This window comes from Rhagoletis pomonella, unplaced genomic scaffold (genome assembly GCF_013731165.1).
Source record: "Rhagoletis pomonella isolate Grant_MI unplaced genomic scaffold, Rhpom_1.0 Rhpom_scaffold_00005, whole genome shotgun sequence".
Taxonomy (NCBI): Eukaryota; Metazoa; Arthropoda; class Insecta; order Diptera; family Tephritidae; genus Rhagoletis; species Rhagoletis pomonella.
In genome coordinates, this window is record NW_023458559.1 from 34,893,919 (window position 1) to 34,905,262 (window position 11,344).

General features: G+C 29.8%; 1 protein-coding gene across 1 annotated transcript in view; it reads right to left on the bottom strand.

The window, feature by feature from the left end:
• Positions 1-10,864, bottom strand: part of LOC118740077 — a 35,056-nt gene extending 24,192 nt beyond the window's left edge. The window contains exons 1-2 of the mRNA XM_036471570.1: positions 10,807-10,864; positions 10,666-10,731 (exon numbers count right to left, since the gene is read on the bottom strand). Coding sequence (XP_036327463.1) covers positions 10,666-10,731; positions 10,807-10,864 — 124 coding nt within the window. The remainder of the gene's footprint in view (positions 1-10,665; positions 10,732-10,806) is intronic.
• Positions 10,865-11,344: the final 480 nt, after the last annotated feature.

Consider the following 11,344-nt stretch of genomic DNA (forward strand, 5'->3'; position numbering starts at 1 on the left):
ATCCTTAATTTTATCGGTTGAATTTCAACCGCTGGGCGAACACTAGTTTTTATAAAATATTAATGCTCGTTAAATAAACAAGAGGAAAACGATAAACACCAAGGAATAAAAAAGTTGCACTATTCAAATGACGAAGAGTGTTCATGTAATGCAAATTCACAAAAAAAAATGGGAGAAGCCACTAAAGTAAAAAACGAAAAGATAACAAAACAACAACGAAGCATACTCAAGACATCCATCGCGTCAAATATGCGCCAAAGTTGGCCGGCCAACAAGTGAAAGTGATTTCTGGTGCTTCTGGCCTACCTTTGGGATATTTGCACACGAATTATTGCTGAATATTTGTTAACTGTTTTTTTTTTTTAATTTTTCTTTTATTTCGTCTTTGGTTTTATTGTTGTTGCATTACTATCGCTAACTTGCTTTGCTTATTGCTTATTTCTATCAGTATATTAGTCGTGTGAGTTATGCCCGGACCTACCTTACGCCAATACCACTTGTTGATAATGATATTCAAATTCGATGGAGCATGATTTGCAAACCACGCGGGATAAAGTAGAACAAGAGAAGTAAAGTTTTGACTGTATATTTTTTTATTGTTTAATTTTTGTTACTCTTTTTATGCCAATATTATAATTAATTTTGTAAAAAAAAAAAAAACATAAAAAAAGTCAACAAAATTTCCTCAAAATTTCATACTTTTTATTTAGATTTTAAGAAAATTTCTAAGTATGCAGCGTTAGAGCCATTAAATTCTAGTAAAATAAAGTTCAAATTTGAAGTAGCTACAAATTACCATTGATTTTTCGTAATTTTATTGTTTTTTTTTTTTTTTGAATTCCGATTTGATTAAACTTTATTGATGTTATGTTCTTGATTTTTATGGTTTTTTTAGAGTGAACTATATTTAAAAAAAAAAAAAACTGGCAAATACCCAGTGTGCTTGACTGCGTTTTAAAAATGTTTTTGTGTTGTTACTCCCTCCCAAAACCATTAAGGCCTCGTCATAAAAAAAAACACAGATTTGAGGAGTTTTATAAAGGCTGCATTTCTTTATTCATTCTGAACGTTTGGAATAAACTTTTTTGTTTACTTATTCTTTAGAACGTTCCTGATGATATGTTAACGTATATTTCAATCGCATTCTGTTTATTCTGGCTGTGAAATGGGATTATCCGGAATGAATAAAGAAACGCAGCCAAAATGAGATTTTCAAACAAATTTTCGATTCATGAAGCATGCTTTATTTGCTATGAATGTGTGTATTTTCGATGGTATTTAGAAAGTAAGTTAAGTATCAGTTTTCTCCTGGAAATTTAATTTGTAATCTCATATCTCGTGTATACATATCGCACACATTCTTCTAAGGGGTACTAATTTAATATTTACCTTATTTTATCACCCTAACCCCAACTGAATTAAATTTTTCAAAAAAGGTGGAAATCCGCTCCAAAAATATTTTCGGCAGTAAATGTTCCTAAAGCTGTTTAGTTTGATACCCATATAGCAATATCAAATTTATATCTGCAATTAAATTAGAATAAAATTTTCTAACAGGTGGCAACCTTCCAAAAAGGTTAAATTGGAAAATATATGAAATATTATGAAATATCAAATTAAAGAGTTTAAAGAAGGCTAAAGTAAAATATTTTGAGAAGGTGTGGTGACCTGTTAGAAAACTTAACTCTATTCAATTAATAAAAAAGAGATATTATAATACGGGTACCGGAAGGTATTTGAGAAATCTTGATTCTGAAATATTTTCCATAGGATGATAACAATAAGTTAAAGAACGGTAGGTAATATTATTAAGATGGTATGATTATTCTTATCATTATTGGGATATCCTGTCATATCGCACACGGTCTTCAAAAGTGAAACAATTCAAAATTTTGCGTGTTTGAAAATATGCGCTAAAAAATGTACACAGATCTTTTGTTTACTTTTTAGCAAAAGGTGGAGCGAATTTTTGTTATAATTTGCGTTAACTTCACAAGTAGACTTTATTCTCCTACAAAAGAAAGTTGCGTTACAAACGTTTTTAACGAAGGGATTTCTGCCGAAAAAAAAAACAATAAAATCTGCGTTTTTTTTAGCTTTAGTCCTAAAACTACCACGCCAATTGCTAAGAGGCTTATCGACTTAACCAAAAATCTTCCAAGCATTTTTACTGGCTGGGTATTCTACCGCAATCTATAATAAAATTTAGATTTTGGCAAAAACACATTTGTTGACACTTTGCAAAATATTACTTCAAAAACGTGATAAATCACCTTCTAAAATTAATAAAAAGAAAGTGATAATGTTCGAAAGTCTTGATTATGTTGCACGTTTGCAACGCCAAACAATTCGATTGTATATCAATAAGCACCTGACAACATTTATATGTACCTCATATATAACTTTTATTAATTGCACAATTGATTATTGGAAAGTAAAAACCGCGCCAAATTTGAATAATTACGTTAAAACAAAGCGCATGTAAATCGGTTTGAAAATTGTGCAACAGTGCGTATGAGGAATAGTTAATTATTGGCTAAGCAGAAAAACCCAGTGGGAAAATGTAATGTATAGTAATCGAAAAAAATAATCAGTAAAACAACCCTTTTCACATTCGAAAATGCATTTTTTCCCCCAAGGCGATGTCCTAGGAAAAGTGGGGCATTCAATTTTGCATTACCTAGGATCGAGAAATTAATGTGTTTTAATATGAAATTGTTGGAACTTTTTGAATACATTAGAATGCTGATTACATAGTTAGCATTAACATTATCGAGAACTCGTAAAAAACACATTATATTATTTATCACGCATGTAATGCATTACAACATTTTCGACTGGGAACTACTAAGTATTAAGTTATTTTTTATGTTTAAATTTCTGCACAGCCTAATTTGGAAAAAAAAATTCATTTTTGAATGCAAAGCAAGCGCATAAATAATGAAGACTTGCCAGTAATAAGGCATAATGCGCACCTGGACAAAGTGAAGAGAGTTTATAATAAGGTAACATACTTACATACTTTGTAATTTTTCCTATCTATTTACATACATATTTTTGTATGTGTAGTTATTAAAGCATTTGAGCATTCATACATAAACGTTCATGTAAACTAATATATGTACATATACTTACTTATGTACGTATAAGATACAAATCTTAATGTCTATTATGACCACCATATCCCAAATAAGCCTGAGTACTTAATATTTTTCCATGGACGTGCGTGTGTTGTAATAAAAATAAACACTCACGCGACAACAAACGCTTACGAGCGCTTGCAATAATTTGGCCTTTTTAAGCCAACTAACATTAAAATATCTAGGCAAGGAAAAAAATGCGTTAAGCAAGCCCCAAAAGCACAACACTAACAATAATAATAATACTAATGTTAATGAAAGAAATAAAAAATTCAACACACAGCTGTTAAGTGTCAGCTACAACAACTTAGAAAACATACATACATACAAACAAACTTCCATAGGCGTCGGTTACTCACGCTTTGCAATGCACTAGTCCAGATGTTCCAAAACTTTTTTCGCGGCACACCTACTCTTAAAATTAATGCTGTTTTCACCGATGTATTGCTAGAGGTCTAACTTAAAATATAGGAAGAAAAAAATTAGAGAGTGGCCACCTGTTTGAAAATTGGAGTTTAAGTAAATTGATAAGAACAAATGAATATTGCAATATGGGCTTCAAAAGAAAGAGGCTGAAGAAGGCTTACAGCCAAAAATATTTTTTTAGAGTTTCCACCTGTTTAAAAATTTACATTTAATTTAATTTATAAGATAAATTGAATATTACAATATGGGTATCAAACTGAAGGGGTTTAGGAAACTTGATTGCCGAAAATATTTTTAGGGAGGGCTGCCACCTGTTTGAAAATTTTTATTGTAGTAAATTGATAAAATAAATGAAATCTATATCTACATCTATAATAATAATAATAGATTGGCGCTTACACATATGTTAGTGTTTGGCCGAGCTTCTTCGATCTACATCTATACATATAATAAAATTGTAACAGGTCGATGTCTGTACCTTATAGATGTTAAAGAAAAATTAATATGGTGGGTTTTTATTAAAGCTACAGAAGCCAAATAAACAATTTTTAGAATTTTTGTATCTCTGTCTGTCTGTATATTTGTACGCGCATCAGTCGAAAACATGGAATTGAATGCAGTTTTCACCGATGTATCGCTAAAGATCTAGCTTCCAATATAGAAGAAAATTTAGAGAGTTGCCACCTGTGTTTAAAATTTCAGTTTAGTTCAATTGTTACGGTAAAGTGAATACTGCAATATGGCTGTCAAAAGAAAGAAATTTACAAAGGCTTACAGCTGAAAATATTTTTGTGGCAGGTTGCCACCTATTTGAAAACTTTAATTTAATTTAATTGATAGCTTAAATTAAATATTGCATTATTGGCATCAAACTAAAGAAGCTAGTAAATTTTAATGCTGAAAATAATTTTAAGGGATTTGCCAACTGATTGAAAAATTGTATTCATTAAAATTTGTAAAATAAATGAAATATTGCAATACGAATATTATATGGTAGACAGACGGAGAAAATTAATTAGAATTAATAAGTATAAATGCAAATTAAAATTTTACACCTACAGACGGCAGTAATGCGGATAAACCAGCCGCAAGGTCGTGGGTTCGAGTCCCACGGCCAGTAGACTTTTTCTTTTTCATTCTTTTTTTATAAGTTCTATATTTTTTTACTTTGCTTTGAGTTAGTTGTTGTTGACTTTTTAATAAAATTCAACTCTAAAAATTCAAATTAACTAATAGTAAGATAAAAAATATCAAGGCGCACGCCACAAGTCGGAGGAGAAGCTCGGCCAAACACTAACATATGTGTAAGCGCCAATCTATTATTATTATTAAGATAAAAAATGTGATATAAAATAAAGCAAATGAAAACAAAATAAAGTAAAATTAAATATATAAATAAAATAAAATAAAAAATATAAAATAAATAATAAAAATAAAAATTGTTTCGCAATCGCTCCAACCGAAGGTCGAACCTGACAGCTGCAGGCTTGTAGCCCACACCTCTCACAACTCGGCTACCTCGTACGCGAAACTCGTCTGCTTCATTTGCTTACTTGTACAAAAGATAACAACTGGCCGTTTTTACCAGTGTTGTCTTTGAAAATTCCCCGGACCCGAGTTAATTTCCAAAAATTTCGTGCATTTGTTCGGCTGCTTATGCACATTTCAAAGAGGAAAATGCATGAGTCAAAGCAAATAAAGGCTGGTTATGCAAATAATCGAGCCCGTTTGTCTACCGTATTAAACTAAAGAGGATTAGGAAGCTTACTTTTGTAAATATTCTTGAAGCGGGTTGCCACTTATTTGAAAACTTTGATTCAGTTAAATTTATAATATAAACTAAGTGTTGCCATATGGGTATGAAACGAGAGTATTTGAGAATAATAAAATTGCAACAGGCCGATATCTGTAAATAATAGATGTTAAAGAAAAAATAATAGGGGGTTTATTAGATCAACAGAAGCCAAATATAAAATTTTGGTAAGTTTGTCTGTATGTTTGTAAGCGTATCACGCAAAAGCTAATGTATGGAATTAAATGCAGTTTTCACCGATGTACATATTGCTAGAGCTCTAATTGAAAGTATAGAATCAATTTTTTTTTTGTTTTAGTTTATAGTCGATCATTATTCCTAGGTATTTGAACTTATTAACTTTTTCCAGTGCGTCGTTGTTTATATTTAGAGTTAGCAACAGACCGTTCTCAAAATTTCGCCTTGATATAATCACAAACTTAATTTTGTTTTTATTTCTGTGTGGAAGGTTTTTCGCTAAAAATTTAATTTTTTTTCGTTGTTGCTGCCAAAAAAATTAAGAAATCGGGGACGCCACGTCAGATTGTCGGAGGTTATCTTACATACATATGTGGACCAATTACATGCTACTAGAAAACTCGCTAGGTGGTGCTGGAGTAGAATTATTTATAAAAATCGTATTTATTAACCGATTTCGTTCAAATTTTAAATGTGAGCAATGTACCTGTATGATAGAAAATTCTTTTGAGTGAAGGTTGAAATTCATAACACGTATTCATTTTATGGTAAGCAATGGTTTTGCAGAAAATGAACCCAATGGATGGCGCTGCAGCCGAAATGTATAGAGACCCCGTGTGGTTGGTCTGCTTTGGCCCTATGTTTAAGTTATACGAATTTAGTTTTCAGATATCTAAATAAAGGATGGGCTCAAGTTTTTCTGGCGCCCTCAAGCACGATCATGCGGTCCTGCATCTACCCAGAAATCAGTTCATAAATTTTACCATGAATTGTAAAAGTGGCGATATAACAAGGAAAGATCACCGTAGGTATATCAGTTGCTTCATTTGAAAGATACTTAAGAGATCACACGACTCATTTAGCAATGTAGCGGAAAACTTTTGATCCTGTGGGACAGCGAGGATTCCTGGCCCTCCTATAACAGAAAACGCACTTCTGTGCTCTTGAGTTTCCCTATAAGAATTTTTATTGGCATACGCATCGCACCAATTTTGAAGTTGCAAGATCATAGAAGAATATTACGCACGCTTGGCAGAGATCTCACAGGTGGAAATAAGACCAACGGTAAAGCTCATGACACCGAAAGGGATTGGTATCCCATATGGTATCACAGCGTTACTATTATTGGCCCATGTGTGAGGAGGATACTGCCTTAATGGTTTCTACTTAAATCAAAAATTTTGACTTTACAGACTAATTTGGTTTTTAAACGCTATTTTGCATTGGCTAACAAAGCTCTTATTAGGCGCCGCGAAGTAAGCGGGCATTGGCTAGTATGAAATAAAAAATAATATTTAATAAATTTAAATAAAAAAATCAATAATAAGTTCCTAAAATAAAATAAAAAAATCATTTAAAAAGAGCAATATGTAAAAATTTAATTTAAAAAATGAAACAAAAAAAATGATCATAAAAATTAAATGAAATTAAAACAATATATATATTTTTATTTTTAGAATAATAAAATCTAAAAACAAAATGAAAATTAAATTAAAAAAGAAAGAATTAAGAAAAATAAATAAATACAAATTTTTAAAAACCAACGAATTTCAAAAAAAAAACGTTTCCCTTTAAAACAATAAAATCTACAAATTAGGTAAACAAAAAAAAGTACCTAAAACATAATAAACAGTAAAATCTAAAATTTAAATTTAGAAAATTAAACAACGAAAATATAAGTGCTTAAAAGCTAATTTTAATTAAAATGAATTTCTAAAAATTAAAAACAGAAGAAGAAAAATAAATTTCTAAAATTTTATGAAACTAAAAAAACTTTTTTTGTTTTTAAAACAATGAAATCTAAAAATTAAGCTTAAAACCGAAAAAATTTAAATTAAATTGACATCTAAAAATCAAAACAAAATTAAATAAAAAAATAAATAAAATTCCGCTGCCCGCCAGTGCTAAACTAATTCCTCCATTGGGACTGTTGGAGGAGCGCAAGCAAAATGAAATACAAGTGGTTTCTGTCAAAAGAGCTTTTCACCATGAAAGTTGGCAAGGGAGCTTAAACAAAATCTTGCAAACTAACTTGTCTACTGTCTTTTAATTTTCTTACCAAAGACTTTCTACTATTATCTTAGCCAAAATTGTCATGTTAAAACAAGTAGTTTTTAGCAAAAAAAACCGACTTAAACTATCATATAAAAAAAAATATATATATGTATATATCTCATGATCCACCAGATTAGTATGGAACCACCTCTGAGGCAGTACCTTTCCGATGCAAAAAGAATTATCGCAATCGGTTGACATGGTCCAAAGTTATGCCGTAACATACATAAACAAAAAAAATATTCCGACGAACTGGTAACCTCCTCCTTTTTTGGAAGTCGGTTAATGATTAATTACTCATAATTTTCACAGAATCATCCAATAACATTTTTAAGTCTTGCGGTGTATTTCTTGTCGTTAAGAAATGCAGATGAATGACGCCTAGCATAAGCTTGCGGCACCTACTTTGGGAACCCTGGCATTAGTCGATGTTGCGACTTCTGCTACAGCATTTAACAGCGCTGTTTGATGCAAAGCATTCAACTCTGTTAGTGTTCAACTAAAACACTCTTTCTTTGAGCTCAAGTATAAATAAGCATATATTTGCACGTACCTACCTAAATATGTTTACTTTTATGAATACATATAGCTTTTTTATGATTTTGTCCACTTTCGTGCAGCTGAGCGCTACAATCAGCTGAGTGATTTATCTATAATATATATTCAATTGACAGCTTGTAGTACATACTTAAAATTTTAATACGCAGTTTAACTTTTTGGTAGAATTTACTTACGGAATTATAATTTATGTAGTTTGGCAAATGTAGTTGTACGCTTTGCATAAAAGGCAAGGACCACCCATTGTGATCTGTACTGAGTATGAAAATATTAATTATTGCTATCGAAATAAGTGTGAGACTAGAATTTTTAAACGCTCGTACGCATTTTTTCGCAAAATTTTTAATTCAATTTAAAGTGTAGCTTTACACTTGTTTTAATTTATTTATGGCGAATAGGTATTTCATAATTATTTCTAAGAATAGTTTGTGTCTAGGTGGCGCATTCAGTAGTAGAACAAGTACCCTGTAGTCAAGTGTACTAGTTGTAAACTACCTCACAACTAGTATGAACTGCATGCCCAACTAGTCAGGCAACTACCTTTTTCCATACAAGCAACTGATATTTTTAACACGGGAATGTTCTACGATATGGCAATTGTCAGATTTCGATCAGAAATATACCCTACATATATACATACTAGTTCAAAAAAGACAAAAACATACTAGTCCAATTATGGACCAAATATACCTGTCTCACACTAGTTCGAAATAGACAGAATCATACTAGTCCAATTATGGACCAAATATACCAATCTCATACTAGTTCAAAATAGACATAATCATACTGGTCCAATTATGTACCAAAGATACCAGTCTCATACTAGTTCAAAATAGACAGAATCATACTAGTCAAATTATGGACCAAATATACCAGTCTCATACTAATTCAAAATAGACCGAATCATACTAGTTCAATTATGGACCAAATATACCAGTCTCATACTAGTTCAAAATAGACAGAATCATACTAGTCCAATTATGGACCAAATATCCCAGTCTCACACTAGTTCAAAATACTCAAACAAATTCTAGGCTAATTATTGACCAAAACCACGAGCTTCGGAGTTAATAAATAAAATAAATTCATGAAAATAAATAAAATAAATGTTTGATTAAATATAATTTAATATATTACACATTTTTATTTAGTAACCATAGATTTGCTAATAATTATTGTTGAATTTTTTAAGTATTATTATTTGAAAAGAAAAATAAATATGTATATAAGTATTTCAAACTTGCGAAGATAAATTAAAATGCATTTTTCATTAAATGTTATTAAAATAAAAGCTTTCAGGTACAATAAATACTATATCTTTTATCTTTTCTAATAACATTAAATATCCAAAAGAAAGCATCTTAGTTAAAAATAAAATAAGTACTATAGTTAATTTTTGAGCAAACTTAAATAAAAACAAAAGTTTTGATTAAATCAAACTAAATTCATTTACTTTGCACATTTCAGTTCTTTTTAAAATTTTATAAAAGTAATAATTAACGCCAAAAATTCGAGATTTTTATAAGAACAAAATAAAGAAAACATTTTAGTAAAAAATAAAATAAATACTTGAGTTGACTTTTGAGCAAACTTAAAAAAATAAAAAATTTTAATTAAACCAAATTAAATTCAATTGCATTGTACATTTCAGTAATTTTTTTTTTTAATTGTATACAAGTTTTTAAAATTGTATAAAAGTAATTAACGCTAAAAATTCGTGATTTGGATAAAAATAGAACAAAGAAATAATTCATGTAGTTACTAAATATTCTTAAGTGTTATCTGTAGTTTGGCTTGTTGATTGCTCAGCTTTGTCTGAACTTCGTTTTCGAGACTCTCGCTTCTTGTGCAGCTGCATTGCCTTCCTAAGTTGCACATGAGGCTCATCACAACTCGTTATGCTATTTATCGATTCTACGAAGAAAAAATAATTAATTGAAAAATAAATACCTTGATGCAATTTGTTAAAAATAAAAACATAATGGTAATAATTAATAATAAGTTAAAAAAATATAATGTTATTTACCCAATAAGGCTGAATAAAAATTTGTAAAGACCTTTCTTGCCGTGCGTCCCATCGATATTATATGCCATTATAATTTCGGTTGTCAACACATAGTTTAAGTTTTTCATCACCGAATGGTTTAATAATGTCCTCATAGTGGTAATCTGCCAAAAATATTAGTTATTATAACGTCTAGCATTATATTTACAAAGTTACTACTTATAAACAAATGAGAGTTTTCGGAAAAATTTTTTGATTCAATTGTGTTTAGGCCCTCAATGTTATATACTGGAAAATATTGCATCTTTTCGAGTAGATACGGTTGCTATAAAAACGTAAATTAACAATTAAAATATATATATATTTTTTTTATAAAATATGAAAAAATTCTTACAATTAAATTCTTTTTTTTTTAATTTTCCACAGTTTCTGAAAAAAACAATAATTAATGGTTTGATAAACATATTTTGTATCTAAGTAAATTAATTTACCTTGCAAAATTTTCAGTCCCTCCGCTAAGGATTTACAACTCTCGCATGCTGGAACTGTTTTCTTATCTACATAGAATAGAACATTTGTAATTTTTGTAGTTTGTGTCTATATTATATAAAAGTCATTAATATAAAACTTACATGGTGTGGCTATGTTTTCCGGATCTGCTAAAACTATTCTCTTAATTTTCTTTGACATTGCGTATTTCAACCGCGTTGACTTTTTTGAAAAGTTGTTAAAAGGTGTGATTTATTTACAGATTCTTAAATTTATAAATTTTTTCCCTATAACAAATTTTTTGTCTTAAGAAAATCTTTGAACTTCTATTGGTTCATAAGCATTTATAAGGCAATAGCTGTCAGATTGTTTTGAACAAAATATATAATCATTGAAATAAAAACATAAACCTTTGATTTTTAATTCTTTAAAACCATTGGGTTTATCATTTCTGAGCAAGCGTTCTTCTGCTATTTGATTTACAAGTTGTTAGAGTATGTGAGTCGGTTTTTTAACATATTTTTTCAGAGTCTGTAGATAATTTTCGAAATCGTACGCCGAAAATCTGGAAAATGAATCTGTTGATTTTATGTTTTCTGTTATGTGAAGTAAATTGTGTACGTTGTATTTCAAACTGGAATTTCCGAAAATTGTAGAAAGAAAAGGCGAATTTATCATTAT